Here is a 23,969-nt window from a genome sequence, read left to right as displayed (position 1 = left end):
TGACGTTAGTAATCTTTCCATCAGCAACTGGTGTGTGAATACTACAAAGGAAAAATATTACAGTCAGAAGAAGCGCTTGGTAAACAAACAGTCATACAGAGAGCAGAAATCACACTTGCTTTGTCATCATTTGTTAAAAAAAAATCTAATTCCATCACAACGTATCTTCTCTTTAATCAGCAATTTTTCCATCTCAGTCAAGCGCTGTTTCTTTTCAGGTTAGACTGTTTTCTCTTAAATCGATCTGAATCTATTAAGGAGACACAAAAGTTGAATCTTTTCAAAGCTAATTTTAAAATGATTTAATATAGTGTCCTAGAGGGCAGCACGGTGGTGTAGTGGTTAGCGCTGTCACCTCACAGCAAGAAGGTCCGGGTTCAAGCCCCGTGGCCGGCGAGGGCCTTTCTGTACGGAGTTTGCATGTTCTCCCCGTGTCCGTGTGGGTTTCCTCCGGGTGCTCCGGTTTCCCCCACAGTCCAAAGACATGCAGGTTAGGTTAACTGGTGACTCTAAATTGACCGTAGGTGTGAATGTGAGTGTGAATGGTTGTCTGTGTCTATGTGTCAGCCCTGTGATGACCTGGCGACTTGTCCAGGGTGTACCCCGCCTTTCGTCTGTAGTCAGCTGGGATAGGCTCCAGCTTGCCTGCGACCCTGTAGAACAGGATAAAGCGGCTAGAGATAATGAGATGAGAATGAGATTAAATACATACATCTGACGCATGGCTACTCGTGAGAATGTTTTGATCTGAATTTCTGCATGGGGGGGGAACCCAAAACACGGTGCACTCCCAGCACATATTATGAACAGCTGGCCAGCTGCTACTGAAACTCCAGAGTAAATAGTAGTTGCCATGCTACGGCTTTCATTTCGCTACTGCAATGAGACCGTCTTGCTATTTGTTTTTTTTTTTTTTCAATTCTTGATCCATTTGGATCCTGCATGTGACATTGATTTGGAAAACGTGTGAATGGGAATCGTTTCAGGAACGTGTTTCATTCACATCTTGGTGATGTTGGTGAAAAGAATAAATTGAGCCATTAAAGCCTCGAACGTGAGCATGGTTTAAAGGTTAATCCAGTGCATCAGTAGTTTCTGAGTGATTACTATGGACTATGAATTTGGCTTATTTCCCTGCATCTGAAAACGAGAGAAATCAATTTTTAAAACATTCTAACAAAGTTATGAGCATAAACCAGACATGAGAGGCTGTCAAATGAAGGACAGTTCTATTTTAGTTTAAACCAGCTTTTCCAGCACTGTAGCAATGTGAATGATTCCAGGAACATCTGGCTGAAACTGCGACAATGAACAATGAGAAAACCGGTCTTCTTCCTGCTCTTAGGCCTCTATTATAAATGCATTTCTTCTATCCACATTCACTGAACATGAGCAATCGCATGCTCTGATTGGCTACTCTACTACTAGGATATCAGCTCATATACCGTGAGTAGAGAAAAACGAAATAGTGGAGCGTGTTGCTGAACCAACCGAGGACGAAATAAAAACTTGACTTGAAAACAAAACCCAAAAAAATACAACAACAAAATATGGAATAAAAAGCATTTGATGGTAAGAACGTATCTTCTTTTTTTTATTTTTCAAGAATTATTATAGCATTTTTCACAAATTGCTACAGTCCGGTTCGTTAAGCTGAAATTATTTTTGTCGGACGTTTTGTATAAAGTTTTTATTTATCGAATTTGCAAAAAAAATAAAAATGCTCCGTTTCTCAAAATCCAGTGAATCAACGAAATAACTTTTATTCTATCCACAATCTCGTCATACATGGCTTATAGCCAACTCGATGCTACACACCTCATCAGCTGTCAGCTCATGTATGACTAAGCCCATGTTTACATTAGACCGTATCAGCGGATCATCAGATTAACGTTGTTAAAACGATTAGTGTGCACACAGCAACGCCAATACACGATTTGCGTGCACACAGCAATACCAATACACGGATACGCTCGGCTCCGCAGGCATCCTGCGCTCCAAATCACTCCGCCCTGAACAGCGAGTGCCCTCTGGAGGGTGCGCACTCCGGCCCTGCGCAGCTCACACAGCGCGCGAGTGAAGTGCACAAGCTGTGATTCGGGACTGAGCCGCTGTGTGTGTGATCCCAGCGCACATCACTTACCACTTGCAAGTGGAAGGATGGCAAGCCTAAAGACAATCATAACTACACAATGGGCAGTATTTGCATCAGTATTTGCAGTATTTTCATACTTTTATACTCTTTAATGAAAGGTGATACAAGGCGGAAGTCCGCGCCGTTTTTCAGCAGTCGCGTCACATGACCAACGCCAGCGAATCAGGAAGGTGGATGTCACAGTGATGTTGTCCAATGACGACACCAGCTAGAGCTCAGCACAGCGTATCCGCGTATTCTGAATGTTTACACAGCACCGGAGCTGACACGATCTGGATTGAATACATGGACGCTGGCGGATTCCCGTTTCCCGGCGTTTCCAGGCGGTTTAATGTAAACGGACAGTGCATCCGCGAAGAAAATGAGACAGATACGGTCTAATGTAAACGTAGCCTCAATTTCATGGAATAACTGTTAATTATTTTTAGTACAGAGCAATTACTGTCTGCAACGCAAAATATGATAAAAGACACGGTTGACAGAGACCAGATTGAAAAATAAATAAATAAATAAATAAATGCTACAGTATTTTATTAAATATACACATGAAATTGATTCTATTCAGAAAATATCTTACCTGAACCGCTCTTCCTGCAGCGCCTGCATGGACAGAGTATAGTCCCGCTGGTAATGGACCTTCAGCTCCTCTAGAGTTTCGTCCAGACGTGCCTGAACCTCCCTGAGCTCGTGCACCTCCTGCATCAGCATCTCCATACCCATACAAGTCCCCCGCTCTAGTGTGTTCCCCTTAGAGCTCGGTGGCCCGCCGACCCCGCCCGTCATGCTGTTGGCACCAACTGATCCCGATGTTGCGCTCGAGCAGTCCTCCTCACTGCCAAACCGTGGGCTGCCCTGTAAGTGCCCGCTGGTGTTGGCACCGTTAGGATCTTCTCCATCCTTCAGCACGCTAATGTTGTCGGCGCTGCCGAAGCGGCTGCGCAGAAGCAAGGCGATCTCACGTGGCTTCGAGGCCACAGCACCGGCCGCCGTGTGAGTGGCGTGCGAAAAGCTGGACAGGCCGCCGCGCACGCTGTTCACCACGCCGTCATTGAGGCCTGTGATAACCCGCGCACCCACGTCACGGAGACCCTGCTGAACATCACGCAGCACACCTTTGTGTTGGCGTGCCGCGTCGCCACCGTGCTCAGCCTCACGGAGCCGGCGCCGGTAGTGGTCCAGCTTGCGCTGCAGCTGTGCGATAGTTGCCGCCGACTTCTGGTTTTTCTTCTCAAAGACCTGAAAATAGAGAAAAGAGAAAGAACCGAACGAGGATCTTAAAATCAGTTTTGCTGATCCTGATATAAAGAAATTTAACACATGAGGGAGCATCAGAAGAAGAGAAAAAGTGATGCAAATTGAAAACGACTGTTTGTTTCCTACATCTTCGATCACTTAGCACACTTTAACGATAGCTAGGAATCCTAAAGCAGCATGCTAAGGCAATTATCGGCCAAGAGGATTTGGGCAGGAATTTTAAAACAGAACATGCCTGTGGTGAAACTTGTTCTTGGTGCAACATGCTAAATCTGGGTAGTGTGTAATGAGGCTGAATTCATGGAACCCAGCAGCTAGTTTCTGAAAATAACCTCATTTGTAAACAGAGTAAATTGATACGGTTTTTTAAATTCAGGCAACCAATGAGATTGTACCTGTTTAATCCGGCAACTCTGCTGCTTGTCATTGGTGTTGTTGGCGAGCTTGAGGTACTCAGCTACATTTTCATCACGCGCTGCCTGCTCGATGCGCAACTGCTCCGTCAGCCTCAGGATCTTCTGCTGGAGCTGTGCTATGGCCTGCCGCGTGCGCTGGGGGTCGAGCGCCGAATCCTCTGACCCAGCTTGTGAGCCGTCCACACTGCAGAGTGCTGCCTGAGCCAGACTGCCCTCCAGCCTCTCGATCTGAAACAGACAGAGAATGGGAGGTTAGAGAAATAGCAATAAAGAATGAAAGAGATCATTGAAAAAAAGATCATCTGAATTCTTTTCTTTTTTTTGCTGACAGTAAAAGCAGTCAACCACTTCCGTAAGCATGAGGCCGGGGCCTCACAGTCGACACTGTGACTTTCACCAAAGATGACAACAAACCATATGAGAAAGACTTCCTCAACTAGACAGTATTAGCCTTGAAGCTGTAAATCAGGATGTATGATGTATGTTTAATCCTCATGCAGGTACACGCCCAAATTTTTAACAACAAAGTTTGAAACTATTTTATATTTGTAAACCACAAGAAAAAAAAAAAAAAACTAACATGATGAACTGTCCCAACTCTCCCCACCTGGCCATTTTAGGGGGAAAAAAAAATCCTTCAATGATTTTTCCCTCCAGAATTTAAGTTTAATAAATAATACTATATCTGGTAACTCCAGGCTACACACTTTAATTCCTAACAAATCCTGAATTCACCAGTGTACATTACACCATAGAATGGAGGTAGACTGCGAAGTAGAAAATACAAATTTTGGTTGATAAAAATATTGAACTGCATAAACCTTACTGCAGTACCCAGCTACTTGGCTCCAAAGGAAGTAGGTTACTTTCTGGGTGCAGATCCCGGGGGGGGGGGGGACGAGGGGGACATGACCCCCCCCAATTTCTGAAAAACATGAATTGTCCCTTCCAATAAAAATCCCCTAAATTATTCAAAATTGTACAAATAAATGTATTTTCAGACAAATGATTCCCTGTGCAGTACTTTCTGAATGATGTGGCGAGCCTCTACGAAGTTGTGATTTATGGTTGCATGGTATGAGTTCCATACAGGCAAAAAAAAAAAAAAAAAATCACTTTTGTGTCCCCCCCCCAATCCTGACATCGGATCAGCACCCCTGGTTACTTTAAAGGGCAACATCTAACTTCTGATATGATCTAAAGCCTGATAGATTGAAATTCATCCATCCATTCATTAATTTATGGAAATACAAACTGTCCCAAGTCTCCCCGCTCTCCCTTACCGTCATATTATTTACAGTGGTGCTTGATGGTTTGTGAACCCTTTAGAATTCTCTATATTTCTGCATAAATATGACCCAAAACATCATCAGATTTTCACACAAGTCCTAAAAGTAGATAAAGAGAACCTAGTTAAACAAATGAGACAAAAATATTATACTTGGTCATTTATTTATTGAGGAAAATGATCCAATATTACATATCTGTGAGTGGCAAAAGTATGTGAACCTCTAGGATTAGCAGTTAATTTGAAAGTGAAATTAGAGTCAGGTGTTTTCAATCAATGGGATGACAATCAGGTGTGAGTGGGCACCCTGTTTTATTTAAAGAACAAGGATCTATCAAAGTCTGATCTTCACAACACGTTTGTGGAAGTGTAGTATGGCACGAACAAAGGAGATTACTGAGGACCTCAGAAAAAGCATTGTTGATGCTCATCAGGCTGGAAAAAGTTACAAAACCATCTCTAAAGAGTTTGGACTCCACCAATCCACAGTCAGACAGATTGTGTACAAATGGAGGAAGTTCAAGACCATTGTTCCCCTCCCCAGGAGTGGTCGACCAACAAAGATCACGCCAAGAGCAAGGCGTGTAATAGTTGGCGAGGTCACGAAGGACCCCACGGGAACTTCTAAGCAACTGAAGGCCTCTCTCACATTGGCTAATGTTAATGTTCATGAGTCCACCATCAGGAGAACACTGAACAACAATGGTGTGTATGGCAGGGTTGCAAAGAGAAAGCCACTGCTCTCCAAAAAGAACATTGCTGCTCATCTGCAGTTTGCTAAAGATCACGTGGACAAGCCAGAAGGCTATTCGAAAAATGTTTTGTGGATGGATGAGACCAAAACAGAAATTAATGCTATTCTCCTGAGAAATGCTGGCAGAAATTTATAAGATGTTTGATAATCTTATAAATCTTATTAAAAAAAAGATAAATGTTGATACTATAAAAATTGCTACTATGTTTGTTGTTGTGAACGCTCGCCAGCCAATCAGAGCGCAGGATTTGATGGCACCCGGACTGCGAAAAAAAAGAAATAAAACACTGTATAGAGTGCTCAGAGATGATGCTAAAAATAGTAACACTGTGTGCGCGCGGCCATCTTGGAAGTCACTCGCTCCAGAGCGCTCAGAGTACACATTCACCGATTCGTTTCCGCGTTAGAGGGCTTAGAAGCTTGGATTTTTTAAGAATTTAGACATCTGAAGTGATGGAGCACTACTGTGAAAGTTTGGATAAGCAGGCATGGGAGCGTTATGCTGAGAAGTTACGTTTCATTGGGAATGTAGATGTGTCGGTGTTGACTGCTGAAGACGGAGAGACAAAAGTGATCAGAGGGAAAGTGTTACACTCGCAGAGACTATCCCAGCCTAGTCTACACCCCTGGATAGTAGTTGACAAGAGACATGCTATTTTGTGTGCACATTGCAACTGCATTGCTGGACTTGGGGAATGTTGCTCCCATGTTGCTTCCCTGTTGTTTTATGTTGAAGCGGCCACGAGACTGAGGGAAAGAACGACGGTCACACAACAGCCGACATACTGGATGCTACCGGCGTCTAGGTTAGTAACTATGAAATTCAAGACAATATTAACCTACCTGTCACAAAGTGATCAGAACAAATCTGGATACAGTTAAGTTGTCCTAAATTTGATCGGTTAATGGCAGCCAGCCACTGTCGTCTCCTCCACTCGCTTTTCTCCTGTGCTGCAATTCCCTGGTTAGTCACGACTTTAGGGAGTCTATGGAAGCTTTTGCCACCCTTTCCCCCCGGCTACTACAGCCAACAATGAGACACGTATTCGGCATTGTCACCCCTTTTTGCTTCGCTGAACAACAACAATGCACTGACACAGCGACCTTTGACTTCCAATATGGCCGCCGCTGGGTTCACACTGACCTCGAAGCACTCTATAGAGATCTTGCAGTCACGTGACCGGAAAGTACACAGCCGCCATCTTGTCAGTAAAAAACACAGCTGAATACTGCTGCACTCGTGTACAGAATGGATCAATTTCAACCGACGGACTACATGGCTCATTTTTCTAATGAACAGATAACTAGATATATGTCTAAAATAAACGACCTACAGATTAGTGACCCTTAGGGCTTACCGGACGGAGTTTTCACGACCGTGTCAGTGGATATGGAACTGCCAGCGGAATACCCAGACGTGTATAATTACCTCATTAACTTTCCCTCGCTGTTCAGTGGTGAAGCACTGCGTGCTTATAAATCTCTGGACAGTTATCTTTACAGAAATTCAGGATTTGTCAGCGACTCAGATGTGGCATCTTGTAAACAAGAAAATAATCCTCATTGGATGGGTAAGTCACTTAAGTATTGAGTATAGCACTGACCAGCCAATTATAGAATAGAATAAGGTAATTCCAGCTGTAATTCCAAATCGTCCGTCTTGTTTACCATGGATCTGGCGTTGGAGAGGTAGAGGCTTAGCAGTGGAGATTTGAGTGGCTGTTTTCTGAGCTTAGTCAACAGGCCGGCTCTGCAGCCTCGCTTTTGCTTCCTCTCCCGGCGCTGCCTCCTTCGCTTTGCTTCCGATAACAATCCACGGAGACCCCGCTGGTCTCGCTATCTCGTCCGGAATGTTGTGCATGCGATGGAAATCGCTACAAACCGTCATTTTCTGCTGGAAACCAATGTCCAGTAAGTCCATACGGTTGTAGTGGATATTGAAGTCCGGTACAGACGAACAACACGCAGAAATACAAAGAACATAAAAAAGTGCACAGGTAGGGAAAGCTTGTAGCCGCAGCCGTTGTAGTAGAATTGTATATCGTAGGTTTTTCCAGAAGAAAAGGTAGAAGTAGAAGCAGAAGTAGAACCAGAAGTAGAAGTAGAAGGCGGAAATATGGCGTTTGACCGACAAGATGGCGTCTGTCACAATCTGGATCGGCTGTGACGTCACATGCAAGCACTCCATAGGCTAATGTCGAGTGTGTCAGAATTGTAGCATAGCCTACGAGTCTATTTAAGTTTGTTGCTTGGGATGCCACAGTCTTATTAAAAATACTGACACAAACAAACAGTCATGTTGAAACATTTCATGGCGTAATATTTCGGCATGTTTGTGTCAGAAGTCATGGTGCTGTTTGAAAAGCGAGTGTGCTGTGATTGTGTAAAGGCTCCGGGTTCACCTGTGAACCCGAACCGAACTGTGAATTGCCTTCAGGTCACATCTTCAAAGGTTTCAGGCGCGAGCAGCACAACACGTGACTAACGCGTTTCAGTGGACTGAATGTACAGAACAGATCAGAGCGACATGATGTGACCTGCACCCACTGGGACTCTTAACCAAACCTTGGTTTGTTTATTTTGGTTTTGCCCAGGGGTGTAGTGGGCGTGGTACGCGGGGGTACGCTGTCCACCCACTTCTCCCGAGGTGAGATTCAAAAAAAAAAAAGTTGCGTGTGTGTGTGATTTCCGGGCGTTCATTGTAGCAGCACCAAGGGCAACAGAACTGATATAATCGCCTGCCTGGTCATCCTTACGCGGATAATTTCACCACATACTGTATTATATATCTCATCTCATTATCTCTAGCCGCTTTATCCTTCTACAGGGTCGCAGGCAAGCTGGAGCCTATCCCAGCTGACTACGGGCGAAAGGTGGGGTACACCCTGGACAAGTCGCCAGGTTATCACAGGGCTGACACATAGACACAGACAACCATTCACACTCACATTCACACCTACGGTCAATTTAGAGTCACCAGTTAACCTAACCTGCATGTCTTTGGACTGTGAGGGAAACCGGAGCACCCGGAGGAAACCCATGCGGACACGGGGAGAACATGCAAACTCCACACAGAGAGGCCCTCGCCGGCCACGGGGCTCGAACCCGGACCTTCTTGTTGTGAGGCGACAGCGCTAACCACTACACCACCGTGCCGCCTGTATATATATATATATATATATATATATATATATATATATATATATATATATATATATATATGATTTGAAATTCATAATCTTTGTGGCCTTCCTGTTTAGTTGTACATCCAAAAATGTTGTACATCCAAAAAAACTCAAGTCTTTAAGAAGGAGTGCATGGTAGGGCTTAACCCAATGGCTGCATGTCATGTATTTTGTATACGCAGGTGCCTCAATCGCGCCAGACTAAATGCTTGATTTATTCGATTGGTGCCTTTTATAATAAATTTCAGCCCATTGCTGGTTTGTATGCGATGTGAGTGAGTGACGTGACTTTTTCTGAACTTCTGGACACATGCTGTAGCTGTTGCCACGGCAGTAAGTAGGCTAGTAAAAATTCCGAATGCAGCTCGGCTCAAATGAACATGAACAAAGGGGTTTGTGTATCATAATTTCCAATATTTTGGCTTCACGCCCGATAGTCCATGTTAAACCTATGCAAGGTTTATGTTGAGTTCCAGCAGCAGAGTGGTGCTGTCTACGACGATGCATTCGGAAGGAGAAGGCGAATTTGTTCCTCTTTAGCCATTTCGGCATATTTATTGGAGACAAAATAAACCGCGGCTGTCCTGACAAACACGAATGAAAATTGCACACATAAAAACGTCTGGAAAAAAAGTGTCTTCTTGTGCCCTCTTGTGTTGTTAAAAGAACGTAACATTTATACAAATCATTCATACCAAACATAGGCGATATCAAATCGATGACGTCACGAATCGCGTACCCCCACTTTAAAAATCTCCACTACACCACTGGTTTTGCCCACACACCGGGCAACTCTGGGGCAAACTGACACGCTTTATCAGTGATCATATTTACCCTCAGTTTAATTTATGCTGGAAAAATGTCTTGTTTGGCTGCACTGAATTTGAAATTAAATTCACAGTTTTATCGGATTAATTTGCTTATTATTTTGTCTAAGTTTTACATACACAAATCTAAATTCTCAGGCAAGAAACCAAATGTTCTGGAACTGTCTGCATATGTCTCCTCAATGTCTGATTGTGAAAGTAAAAAAAAAAAGCTGTTAAAACATACGATCTTTGTAAGCTTTACAAAATATTCATTGAATAAGGCTTTTTTCCCTTTTCTGTTTTGCTGTGACCCCTGGCGTGTTTATGTTTATGCTGAATGTATGTTTCTGTATTAATGTTGTATATGTACTGACTGTACTCATTTGTGTGTATACTCCATATTACTAATAAAGATTGTAAAAAAAAAAAAAGATCATAGCGACATCCTGGACTTCTTTATCTGTAGAACTAAAGGTTTCATTCCTTCTGTTTGACTGTAGGATGTATTTACCTTACAGCAAGAAGAAAAGTCGAGTAATTTATGAACTGTATGCGAATAAGCACTGCTTTTCTGCTTACCTCCCCGTTCTTTAAACGGATAACCTGTTCCCAGTGCATGGTGCGCTCCGTTTCGTTATACAGCTGCTCTTGTCTGAAATATCACTTCATGTATAATCCTCTCGCAGCGGGCTGTGTGTGTGTGTGTGTCGCGCATTGTCTCTTCTGGAACTCGCTCAACTTGTTTTGAAAGTTAAGCGGTACCTGAAACCGCACGCGCCCCGCCCCGCCCTCTGTTTTTAAGCATGACATCATCGCCCGCTCACGCAACGCTTCCTCAAGAGGCTACAAGCGCGCGCGCCACTCCCAGCCATTCGTTGTCACACGTGGCGTGGTTTAAAACCCTGCACTTTGTACCTGCACGATCATTGGTCACTTTCCAGCCACACCAAATACATTCGTCCGTTCACAATCACTGATCTGTTGTTATGCACCACTTGTTCACTCTCTCACCTGAACACTACGTCATAAAGACTTCTACTAGTGCACCTCAAAAAATTAGAATATTGTGGAAAAACTCAATATTTTCCTAGCCTGGCAAGCCAGACTAAATGTGAATATTTAGTCTGGCCTCGATCCGTAGACATTTCCGAAGCAGGTAGGAGGAACAAACCGCTGTCTTTCAAACTGTCTCTGTGCGTATAGGCCAACGCTCTGACCAATCAGCGCAACAGTGACTGTGACGTAGTCAGAGCGACAGAAAGCAGTGGGGGAGGCCTTGAAATTAAATAATTTTTCAAAATGCGTATTAATTAATAAACAGGTTCTAGATATTAAGAAGTTTGGAGATAATGACCACAAGTTTGGAGTCTGTACCACATACACATTTTTTCCCAAGTGTTTTTCAAGGGTTTGCTTAAACTGTTTTTGAGAGTTTTTATTTAGTGGTGTTTGGTGAAATAATTTCCCTTAAATTTAAAATAACGGGAAAATAAGAAACAATCAAAAAGTAATGTTTCAAAGCTGTTTATTAATTCTTCGTACTGCGCAAACTAGCCCCATCCTTTTGGCTACGAGCGGAGCCAGCTGGTAGATCAGACTTTTGCCATAGCCGGTCGGCAAAACAGCGAAAACGTCCTTCTTGAAAAGGAATGAGCGGAGAGCCTCTTCCTGCTCATGTTTCAACGAAAACTCCAAGTCTAATTCTTCTAAAACTGATTCCAAAGCGGAGTCAAACGCACGCTGTTCACTAGCCCGAAGCCATCTTTCCTGTTGCGCAGCTTTGTCGTCACTCCTGCAAAAGCCCGCCCAAAGAATCCAAACAAAAACCTTGCGTTGTGATTGGCAGGCACGATTTGATGCCCGGGGTGTTTTTGTTTATATGGTGCGAGGCTAGACCCATTCGCTAGGCAAAACATATTTTTGGCCGCTAGGCGGTTGGGTCTAGTTTACTAGGCTAATATTTTCCATCAGTCAGAGCATTTTTGAACATAGTTAGTGGCCAGATTTGGTCTCCTAGTCAATGCCAAACCAGCTTCACTGGGAGACCAAATTTTAAACCACGTTATGTCTTATCTCATCTCATCTCATTATCTCTAGCCGCTTTATCCTGTTCTACAGGGTCGCAGGCAAGCTGGAGCCTATCCCAGCTGACTACGGGCGAAAGGCGGGGTACACCCTGGACAAGTCGCCAGGTCATCACAGGGCTGACGCATAGACACAGACAACCATTCACACTCACATTCACACCTACGGTCAATTTAGAGTCACCAGTTAACCTAACCTGCATGTCTTTGGACTGTGGGGGAAACCGGAGCACCCGGAGGAAACCCACGCGGACACAAGGAGAACATGCAAACTCCGCACAGAAAGGCCCTCGCCGGCCACAGGGCTCGAACCCGGACCTTCTTGCTGTGAGGCGACAGCGCTAACCACTACACCACCGTGCCGCCCTCTTGGTTCAATCAGTTGCAATTAATTAACCAAGTACCATGTAAGTATACATTTAACAAGGAAAACTTGGCACTGCATTAACTATGTTGATATTATGCTGGCTGAAATGAGGATTCGTAATGCGGCAATTTGCATCACAGAATATGCCGCAGCGGTGCAGCCGCATGGACTCTGGGCCCTGTGATTGTATTGCCCAGACCAGTTGGTCTCCTAGTGGAAAATCCTTAAAAAATGCTCTGCCATCAGTTATTTAAGAAAGTGAAAATGTTATATATTATAGACTCATTACACATAAACTAAAATGTTTCAAGCATTTTTCTATTTTAATTTTAATCAGTATGGCATACAGTACAAAAACATAAAAAAACCATCTCAAAATATTAGAATATTTCATTTCGAGTTTGAGTAAAACAGTATGAACACAGTGTATCTCTCGGTCTAGTTCAGTACACACAACCACAATCATGGGGAAGACTGCTGACTTGACTGTTGTCCAGAAGATGATCACTGATGCCCTCCACAAGGAGGGTAAACCACAAAAGGTCATTGCTGAAAAGGGTGGCTGGAAAAGGTGCACAAGCAACAGGGATGGCCGCAGTCTTGAGAGGATTGTCAAGAAAAGTTGATTCAAGAACTTGGGAGAGCTTCACAAGGAGTGGACTGAGGCTGGTGTCAGTGTATCAAGACCCATCACGAACAGACATCTTCAAGAAAGGGGATACAACTTTCGCATTCCTAATATCAAGCTACTCCTGAGCCAGAGACAATGTCAGAAGTGTCTTATCTGGGCTAAGGATAGAAAGAAATGGACTGTTGCTCAGTGGTCCAAAGTCCTCTTTTCAGATGAAAGTACATTTTGCATTTAATTTGGAAATCACGGTTCTAGAGTCTGGAGGAAGAGTGGAGAGGCACAGAATCCAAGGTGTTTGAAGCCCAGTGTGAAGTTTCCACAGTCGGTGATGATTTGGGGTGCCATGTCATCTGCTGGTGTTGGTCCACTGTATTTTATCATGTCCAAAGTCAACACAGCCATCTACCAGGAGATTTTAGAGCACTTCATGCTTCCATCTGCTGACGAGCTTTTTGGAGATGCTGATTTCCTTTTCCAGCAGGACTTAGCACCTACCCACAGTGCCAAAACTACTACCAAATGGTTTGCTGACCATGATATTACTGTGTTTGATTGGCCAGCCAATTTGCCTGACCTGAACCCCATAGAGAATCTATGGGGCATTGTCAAGAGGAAGATGAGAAACACCCGACCCAAAAATACAGATACGCTGAAGGCCACTATCAAAGCAACCTGGGCTTCAATAACACCTCAGCAGTGCCACAGACTGATCACCTCCATGCCACACCGCATTGATACAGTAATTCATGGTAAAGGATCCCCAACCAAGTATTGAGTGTATAAATGAATATACTTTTCAGAAGTTGGACATTTCTGTATTGTAAATCCTTTTTTCTGATTGATCTTAGGGAATATTCTAATAATTTGAGATACTGGATTTCTGATTTTCATGAGCTATAAGCCATAATCATCAAAATTAAAACAAAAGAGGCTTTAAATATTTCACTTTACATGTAATGAATATAGAATATATGAAAGTTTACCTTTTTGAATTAAATTATGAAAAAAAAAGGAACTTTTTCATGGTATTCTAATTTTTTGAGATGCACTAGTATGGAACAGCACAATACTGTTGGACTTTCCAGGACACAGGTGTAGAAGAATAATCCCTTACATGAACCTGGTTCCTCTTCCTTGGGGAGTTTTTCCTTGCCAGGGTCATGAGGAACCCAAATCTACATCCGTAAAGCTTCTTCTTCTTTTGGCTGCTCCCGATTAGGGGTCGCCACAGCGGATCTTTCGTCTCCATTGCTCCCTGTCTTCTGCATCCTTCTCTACCACGCCTGCCACTTTCATGTCCTCTCTCACCACATCCATGTATCTCCGCTTTGGCCTTCCTCGTTTTCGTGTGCCTGGCAGCTCCATCCTCAACATTCTCCTTCCAACATGCTCTGCATCTCTTCTCAGGATGTGCCCATACCATCTCAGTCTTATCTCTCTTAGTTTAATTCCCAAGCTCTCCACATGTGCTGTCCCTCTGATGCGCTCGTTCCTTATCCTGTCCAACCTCCCATCGCAAACCTTAACATCCTCAACTCCGCCACCTCCAACTTTGCCTCCTGTCTCTTCGTTTGTCTCTTTGCCAAATCTAACATGCGGAATGAAAAGAGAAATACATCTGTAAAGCTGCTTTCTGAAAATATTACATCACAGGCATTTAGGAGATGCTCTTATCCAGAGTGATGTACAACACACCCTGGGGAACCACTCCAGCTGCTCCAGGGAACTGAACCGGCGACCTTTTGGTTTCCCCTTGCTTCTCTAACCATTTGGTTTCCCTCGTGTTAAATGTTAAAAGTGCTTACACAAATAACATTAAACTGATAGTATATTATTTCAGTGGTGGATTATTATGAGAACACAGCAAGGCTGGCATCATGGTAGTGACATGGTGGTGGTAGTGGCGTGAGAGTATGTCTCATCTCATCTCATTATCTCTAGCCGCTTTATCCTGTTCTACAGGGTTGCAAGCAAGCTGGAGCCTATCCCAGCTGACTACGGGCGAAAGGCGGGGTACACCCTGGACAAGTCACCAGGTCATCACAGGGCTGACACATAGACACAGACAACCATTCACACTCACATTCACACCTACGGTCAATTTAGAGTCACCAGTTAACCTAACCTGCATGTCTTTGGACTGTGGGGGAAACCGGAGCACCCGGAGGAAACCCACGCGGACACGGGGAGAACATGCAAACTCCGCACAGAAAGGCCCTCGCCGGCCACGGGGCTCGACCCGGACCTTCTTGCTGTGAGGCGACAACGCTAACCACTACACCACTGTGCCGCCCGTGAGTGTATGTGTGTGTTAGATATAAGTTCAAGTTCAGTGTTTGTTGTCATATGCCCAGTAAGGACATGTCCACTTGCACAATGAAATTCTTAGTTTGCTCTCCACCATGAACGCCAATTACAAATAAATAAATAGGCGGAAGAAGAATTACAAATTAAAGGCAATATAGTGCAAAAAGAAAAGCAAAAGCAACAAAAACACCCAGTGTAGTACAAAATAAAGGTAAATGGAGTGCAAAATAGGTAGTGTAATACAAAAATAAGGCAATGATCAGATGTAGATATAATCAACATGTTGGGAATTTTCAACCCTGTGTACACTCAGTATCTGTTGTAGTAGTCACACCTGTCTAGTTGCTTCATTTTGTATATGTACAGCCAGTCAGAGACGTTAGCACATCATTTTGCAATTACTGTATGTTAGTCGTCAGTGACCAGTTTATTACTGTACCACGGCACAGCAGTCGGCCTGATACCAGTTCTCAAACCTAATTGACATATGGTTTTGGTTTTCTCTTTCTTTTCAAATCTTGATTTGCATCGTCATTACAAATTGAACGTGCCTCATAGCCATTTGTTTATATGATAAAGCAATTATAACATCAGTTCATGTAAAATCCCCTTGTAAATCTGTTTTCCTGAAACGTGTTTACATTTACGAAAACACTGCTAATTTGGACTACATCCAAAACTGCAGTCTGTCAGACTAAATTTAGCAACGTGTAATAATCTGATAGTGACTAATGGTTTGGCCTGCTCTTCAGAATGCATTTTTTGTCATAGTGCCTGTAATGTTCTAAGAAATGTTGACACACAGTGACAACCTGATACCTTATTATTGAGGTAAAATGAGATTTGGGGCATAGCCAGGGGGTTAAGACGTAACGTAATCGGCAGATAAACGGGTTTCAGTGGTTGGCTGTTTTAATGGCTGCCTCTCAGGTCGAACATGTTTCACTGGTTTTGGCAAGAATAAGAATAGTCGGTCTATGTCACACCTGTTACCATACTGCATAGTGTTTAGTGCAGGAATATTCATACTGTGGTGCAGACGTAGCTATTGTTATAGTGACAGGAAAATAGAATTGCTTAACTTAGTGATCTTGCTTCGTTTTATTTTTATTTAGCATTCTTTGGCTAAATTAAAAAAAAAATCAGATGCCGTTTTCGTAAACAGAAAGTACGCGTGATTACAAAATTAAATCAAATCATTTCAATAAAATAATACAATTAATTAGTATGTTTATTCCGATGGTTTATGCATTTCTGAGACTTACAGTGTCTTGCAAAAGTATTCCTCCCCCTTGGTGTTTGTCCTGTTTTGTCTCATTGCAAGCTGGAATTAAAATGGATTGTTGGAGGGTTAGCGCCATTTGATTTACACAACATGCCTACAACTTTAAAGGTGAAAATTGTTGTTTTATTGTGACACAAATAATAATTAAAGATGAACCCCCCCCCGAAATCTGGAGTGTGCATAAGTATTCACCCCCTTTCATATGAAACCCCTAAATAAGAGCAGGTCCAACCAATTCACTTCATAAGTCACTTCATAAGTCACATAATTAGTTGATTAAGATCCACCTGTGTGCAATCAAAGTGTCACATGATCTGTCATATGATGTCTGTATAAATCAACCTGTTCTGGAAGGACCCTGACTCTGCAACTCTACTAACCAAGCAACGTGAAAACCAAGGAACCTCTAAACAAGTCGGAGATAAAGTTGTGAAGAAGTATAGATTAGGGTTGGGTTATAAAAAAAAAAAAATCTGTATGGATGTGCCAGAAGCCAAACCATGCATGCAGGGCATACTCAGTCAAAAGGGATTAATGATCCAAAAGTGGAGTCTGGTCGATTAACACAAGAACTTATTGCCATGTTTGTGTTCAGCAAACAAGCAAGTTATTAAAACCAAGAAGGACACTCAAAAGAAGTGGATATAGAAACCACTCAATGGGATTAGATCCTTACACGCTAACAAAGAAGGATTTCCATCCATCCGTTGAGTTCCCTGACATCTCAAACTACCTGGTGCTGCAGACATCGTTCTACACGGGCAGACAGATTAAAAACCTGGAAGAGCATGGAGGGGTACAGCTTTTTATATGTGGCTGGGTTAAAGATTTAGGGATCAGGACACTACAAGATAGACAGCGGTAGACAGATCTAAGTGCAGGAAGAGTGTTTATTAACAGATGTGATTTTACAAAAATGAAAGCAAAGCAGAATCATAAAGCAGAGTATTTAAACAGCGTTATAAACATGGCTAGGAACAAACGTAACCGTGATAATGATAATACTTCGCAAAGCCTCCGTGAAAACAGCATCCGTATCTGAACATGCTGATTGCGCTCAAATCAGTATCAGGTATTTCCAATAACGACTGGGTTCCAAGAGCGCGGCCACTCGAACTGCACCGGACTCAAGTGTGTGAAGGCGTGATAGTCAAGTGTTCACCTGCTGTGTGACCACAACTTTTAGCTCACGTGTATATTGCCACCAAAATGCCTCATTTTCATCAATAACCCACTGCAAAGCATCGCGAGCTGTAGTGTGACCGTAGCTTAATGAGGCAGATGTGATGTCGGATGCAACCCATCGCTAATCCGTACCTTACTACAAGTAAAAATTAGCGTCAACTTGAAAAAATTTTTTCGCAGCCCGCTAATGGGTCGTGGGCCAGTGGTTGAGAGTTACTGCGCTAGAAAACAGGCTACCATACTGTATATCCTGGGGATGGGAGGCTCAAGGAGAAAAAAAAATCATTCAAATGTCAAAATCACCTAGTTAACTTTTAGAGACCTAAAACACCTTTAAAGGCCACAAAACAGACTACACACTGGAGTTTTGGCTATAATTAGGATTGGTTTAGTAGCCGTCTTTGTATAAATAATGTACCAGTAAATTGCACTGTTTTATGTAGCAGGTGTTTTCGAAATGGGCAAAAGCAGTTGAGCTCCAGTCCAAAGTAAATGAGCAAACACCTTTCAGTATACACTTGAAGAATTCACTCAACCGCCAGAAGTGGCCACTTGCGGCACAAAGAGGAGTGGGTTTAGCGTGGAGCAGATTTTTTGGTTTCAATTGCCTTTGACACAGAATGAATGATGCATTGAACATTCTAGGGTCCATATTATGTGACTTCAGTTTAAATCACTGTGTCTGAAAAACACTATAAGCTTCGACCACTTTATTAGGAACACCTGGATACCTGCTTATTCCTGCAATTATTATCCAATCAGCTAATCATGTGGCAACAGCGCAATGAATAAACATGTGATACAGGTCAAGAGCTTCAGTTAATGTTCACATCAAATATGAGAATGGCGAAACATGCGATCTCAGCAATTTTGACCATGGCATGGTTGTTGGCGCCAGACAAGCTGGTTTGCGTAATATCAGAAACTGCTGATGTGGGATTTTACACACAACAACTATCTTTACAGTAAGAGTGTCAAACTCAAACTCAGCACAGGCCACATCTGCATTTCTGGAAAAATGAAAGCAGAATAATAAATTTTTAGTGAAAAGAACAGATAACCGAAACTAATCAGCCGTGTAACAGTCAGAGGGGAACCGTCAGAGCCTTCTAGGCCTTCAGAGAGGGCCCAAACATATCAGCATTTCAAATATTATATTTAATTTATTTCATTCTTTAATTGCTTTCATTCTTTCATTATAATTATTCTCTTCTAATTCGACCTCATTTTCTATCAAATTTGCTTCAGAAATGAAAGGGTTACTGTCCTGAAAACATTAAAATCGAGTAATCCAATGAGATTTTTTTTCCCGCTGTGTCTAGGCTGAGAAGAGTTTAGGGCTGGCTCACTTATTGGTTAGGACTTCATTGCCGGGACAGAAGGCCATGGCAGTGTACTGTATCTTCATGTAGGAAGTGACAGTTGAATTAACCGATCAGATTTTGATTTATAGTGGGAGGGACCAAAAATTTATCACCCAAGGCCTGCTTGAAGGCCAACGTGAGCTTAACCGCGAGTCGGCGCCATCAGCGCAGCAGTGAAGTCACCTTCCAGCCGGTGTAGCGTTCATCAGTAGTGTTAGTGAATGCTAATAAAGTGGTCAAGCCAGTGTTATCGAGAGCAAGTAGCACAGGCTAACGACCGAAAAACTAAGCTTTCTGCCTTCAGAGTCTTCTTCCACACACGCTCACTACAGTATTTTTCACTTAGACTTAAGTATTCATTTCCCAGTGTAATTTAGTTACTTTTAAAATCAACATCGACAACAACTACACACACCGGAGCGACCTGGCAGCCTGCCGCTAATCCCTTCCAAAATCCTTTGCTCTGTTGTTTTTTTGGTGTGTCTGGCTAAGGGGCTCATTTCACTGAGTACGATCTGGAAAAATCGCACGCGACCACGCGCGACTATGATCGCAGCTATGTTTTCCCGTAGTCGTGGGCAAAATCCGTGCGACCTAAACCCATTATTTTCTGTGTACGTTCTATGTTCGATATTATCTCATTCGACCTTCGATGTGTACGCTCTACCTGCATCCTATACGCTCTGTAGACGCTTTACATATGCTCTACTTGCGTCTATCCACTCGATCTGATGCGATCTTAGCACGACCAAGGCTCATTCTGTTCGACCAATCTGCGACATAGCGTTGATCTCTCGGCGATCTATCCTTGCAAGTGCGCGACCTCGGCCGATCAAGGCTCAATCTTGGCCGATCTAGCTACGTACGAGTTGCAACGTACCCTCGATCAATACGATTTAGCCTGCGATCTAAACGTTCTAGCCTCGTTCTGTACGCTCAATTCTCGAGCTTTTCTAGACAGATTCTCGCCTGAGCTACGTGCAAATTTGTCACGGTCGGCCAGATTTGCGTGCGACCCACTGTGACCGTATAAAAAGGCCCGGCGATCAGTGGCCGACCATCAGTTTTTGACCAGCCTCCGAAGGGACAACATGGACCCAATCGCTCTGCATCATGCTATTGCGCCCTATTTATATGACGTTCAGTAGGCGTAGCTTATGCGCCCTATTTATATGACATTAAGTACACGTAGCTTTAATAGGATTAGGCGAAGGTAGGTCGCAACTTAAGTGATGGTCGATCTTTATTGGTTGGAGTAGGTCACACCTTAATCCTCTTTAGAACCCAATCATGCCCATGGGAAGAATAGGGAGCATATGGGTCTAGGGAAGGTCTGGGACAGGTTGCGCGGAGCGAGGCTTGATCGCAAAAGAGTGAAGCTAGATCGCACGTATTGAGTGAGTGTCGAGGACGGGCCGAGCAGCACAACCATGCGCGCAATCAGTTCTCGCTCGAGAAGACTGAGCATCACTCATCCCCATTCTAGCCTCGATTGTCTCTCGACCAATGCATCCTTTCCTCGACCTTGTTCGCTCTTTTGACGCTCTCTGTGCGACTTTTAGGTCGAGGCTCAGTTTTTTGACATGTCAAAAAACCGAGCTACGATCTCTGTCCATTCCTCAACCACGTGCAACCACGGAAGACCAAGGCGTGACCAACCCTTGGTCAACCGTCGACTGTGTACGACCTGCGGCGACCAAGCCACGCTCTGAGATCGCAGCGTGGTCTTCCGGGAAGATTTCTCGGTGAAATGACCCCCTAAGGTTTGGCTGAGCTGGAGTCCCCGCTCTAATAGTAACCATTCGCCACTGGTAACAGTTATTATATTGAGAAGCAATGCAAAGCAAGCTGGACAGCTAAAAACAGGCAATGTTTTGCCAGTCTTCCCCCCAAGCATGTGCCCTGTAGTCTTAGACTGCTGTTCTTGACCTACAGCAGTTGAAACCGATGTGGTCTTCTGCTGTAGTTGCCCATTCATCTCAAGGTTTGGACGTGTTGTGTGCTTTGAGATGTTTTTCTGCTCACCACTGCTGTAAAGAGTGGCTATTTGAGTTACTGTCACCTCAAACCAGCCTGGTCATTCGCCTCTGGCCTCCTTCATTAACAAGTTCTGCCCACAGAACTACCATTCACTCAGCCTGTCTTTGTTTTTTTCTACCATGATATGCATGAAAAACTCAAGAGATCAGCAGTTTCTGAAATAAACTAAAAAAATTGGGTGTTTCATGCAGGGCTTTGAACCGGTTCAAGGAACGAAAACGAAAACCGGGAACTTTTTCTATTTCACATGGAACAGAAACAAAACCAGAAACTTTATTATTTTTTATGTTCCGGAACAGAAACGCTTATTAAAAATAATGGTAACCGGTTAATACCGGTTTTTATTTCGTTCCTCAAAGTTTCCGTAGCCTACAAATAAAAAAGCCATTCTTCTCCTGCGCAAGTTTCTATGACCCGCTGGGGTTCACTTCCTGTGTGACGTTCGCTGACTGAATGGAGAGAGCGGGAGGGTGGACTACTATCACGTCTCCACATCTTAAATAAGAGGTAAATATTGCAGTCTATCGTTATTCAAAAACGTCAATTTCAAACACTATATCAATATATTTGTCCACGTTAATGAGAGGCTCGCGAACATTAAATGACGTTAACTTCTGTTAGCCTATCAATGCATAGGGCCTGACTAGCCTTTGGTAACACACTAAACGAATTATCTTTCATTTTTGGCACTTTTTCTGTTTGTGTAGATGGGAAGACATACTGAGAATCCAAATTGCCAACATTTGAAATAATAATTGTTTTGAATTATTTCTTGTCCTATTTAATGAAGGTTGTAATAGAATTAGCCTACATTTGGCTTAAGCTGGATGAGACAGAGACATAATTTTATAGCCATTTGTTAAACAGCTGACAGGGAACGTAATTAACCGTTCCGGGAACGAAATTTTTTTGTTCTAACCGGTTCGGGAACGTCTATTTAATGGTGGAACCCAAAACCGGAAACGTTAAAATTCCGTTTCTGTTCGGAACGAACCAATAGGAAAAAAATTCTGGTTCAAAGCCCTGGTTTCATGTGACCAAAGCCTGGCGTGTATATTAGCAAGTAGCCTTTGCTCTACAAACATGAACCTGTTTACATTGTACATTTTCAACTGACGACCTAATCGTCATCAGCCAATGAAAATTTTTTATGTTCATCTCACCTTACAGAAAACAACTTAAAGCTAGACGGCCTTTCGATTTCAAAAAATCGATGAAAGTTAGATCCCTCTGAAATTTGGTCATTGTGATATATGTTTATTTCTGTAATATCTCACAAAATAAACAACAAGCCATTCTATGGCAGGGAAGTTATTTAATTTGAGAGGATTCCTGAGCAAATAATGCGCATGAAATCACTCGCTTCGTGCAGTCAAGCAGACAGAACAAGTCTGTGTGCGCATGCGCAGGTTTAACTTCTTCTTCTTTTGGGTTTTACGGCAGCTGGCATCCACAGTGTTGCATTACTGCCATCTACAGGTTTACCTTTGACTGTGCATTGACAGTTTCATTATTTTGTTGCTAAACGAACAGCTGATCACACCAAGGTGCTCGCTGACTGCCAATATTTATTAGTTTGGTCCTGCGTTTCCTTTCCTTCGTATATAACATAACGTTTTTTCTTCTCGCTTTCCGTTGCTGTAGTCGGTCTTTCACGTTTCATTCGCATACTTACGTCTTCCATTTTTCTCTCCTGTTTCAAATGTGTATCCCACAATGCCTTGCGGAAATGGGGAAAGCCCACCACGTCATGCATGACGTAGTATCTCAAATTGGGTTATGGCGAAGCAAGAAAAAATAGTGGAGAATTTAGGGCCACGAGGCCCTAAATTCATTAATTGTTCGATTTAAAAAACCTAATAAAATGTGAAGTCTGTGATTTGAATTCAGTAGCTCTCGGTCCATTAAACAAAAATAATTGGGTGTCAAAAATAATTGACTTAAACTTGAAAATCTGAAAGGCAGTCTATCTTTAAAAGAAACATTAAATCAATTCGCAAAGAAGGAACACAAACATTTTAGACTTACTATACAAACAGCCTGTTCACTTTTTTATGGTTATGAAAAGGAAGTGCTTTAGATTTTCTGGGGAAATTTGACTCCTAATGTTTATGTTGACGAAACCTCAACCAGACAATGAACTTTAGCTCATAATGGAACTGGCCTTACGATAGAAAGAGGGATTCTCCCAAGAGGAAATAGTGAGGGAATGACAACAAGGACAAGTTATAAGCAGCAGTGAAATGAGGCCAGAGTTGAAGCTTCACTCCAGTTGGTAAAAAACAAAGACTGTTGGTGCAAACCAAATTGAAGTCTATAAAATAAAGAAAATGATCATAAACATTAGTATGGATTGGCGTTCTATATCATACCAGTGGACATTTATGGAATTATATGGAAAAGTACCAAGGTGACTTGACATACTTGATTCATTCCTGTAGACTCCCAAATGGAGCATAGGGCCATTATTAAGTACTGACAGGACTCAGGGCTTATTTTCAAACGCCAGCGCAGAGTACATACCAACCACATTATTCACAGTTTTGAATCACACATGACATCCGGGTGAGTAACAGCACACTGTTATGAACTTTTAACACAGGAACAAACTCATTAATGTCACACCAGGCAAAAAAGATTACACAAATTACTTTGTAAGTTGCTGGTTTGATTCCCTGGACCAGCAGGAATGGCTGAAGTGCCCTTGAGCAAGACACCTAACCCCTAAACACTCCCCAGGCTGCTCTAGGTATGTTGTACGTCGCTCTGGATAAGAGTGTCTGCTAAATGCCATTAACGTAATGTAATGTAATGTGTGTAACACTAGAGCAAGTCCAAAGCTGTA

General features: G+C 42.9%; 1 protein-coding gene across 6 annotated transcripts in view; it reads right to left on the bottom strand.

Moving 5' to 3' along the window:
- Nucleotides 1–23,969, bottom strand: part of tmcc1a (transmembrane and coiled-coil domain family 1a) — a 109,186-nt gene that overhangs the window by 7,878 nt on the left and 77,339 nt on the right. For 3 of the 6 annotated variants that reach the window (XM_060931565.1, XM_060931568.1, XM_060931563.1), the window contains exons 2-3: nt 3,805–4,053; nt 2,733–3,391 (exon numbers count right to left, since the gene is read on the bottom strand). In XM_060931565.1, the coding sequence (XP_060787548.1) occupies nt 2,733–3,391; nt 3,805–4,053 (908 nt within the window). Of the gene's footprint in view, nt 1–2,732; nt 3,392–3,804; nt 4,054–10,440; nt 10,596–14,057; nt 14,267–23,969 lie in introns of those variants that run through there. The other 3 variants (XM_060931564.1, XM_060931562.1, XM_060931567.1) reach the window with 3 other exon arrangements.

Source organism: Neoarius graeffei, chromosome 10 (assembly GCF_027579695.1).
Source record: "Neoarius graeffei isolate fNeoGra1 chromosome 10, fNeoGra1.pri, whole genome shotgun sequence".
Lineage (NCBI taxonomy): Eukaryota > Metazoa > Chordata > Actinopteri > Siluriformes > Ariidae > Neoarius > Neoarius graeffei.
Note: the sequence above shows the minus strand (reverse complement) of the source record. Positions and strands in the feature narration are given on the sequence as shown.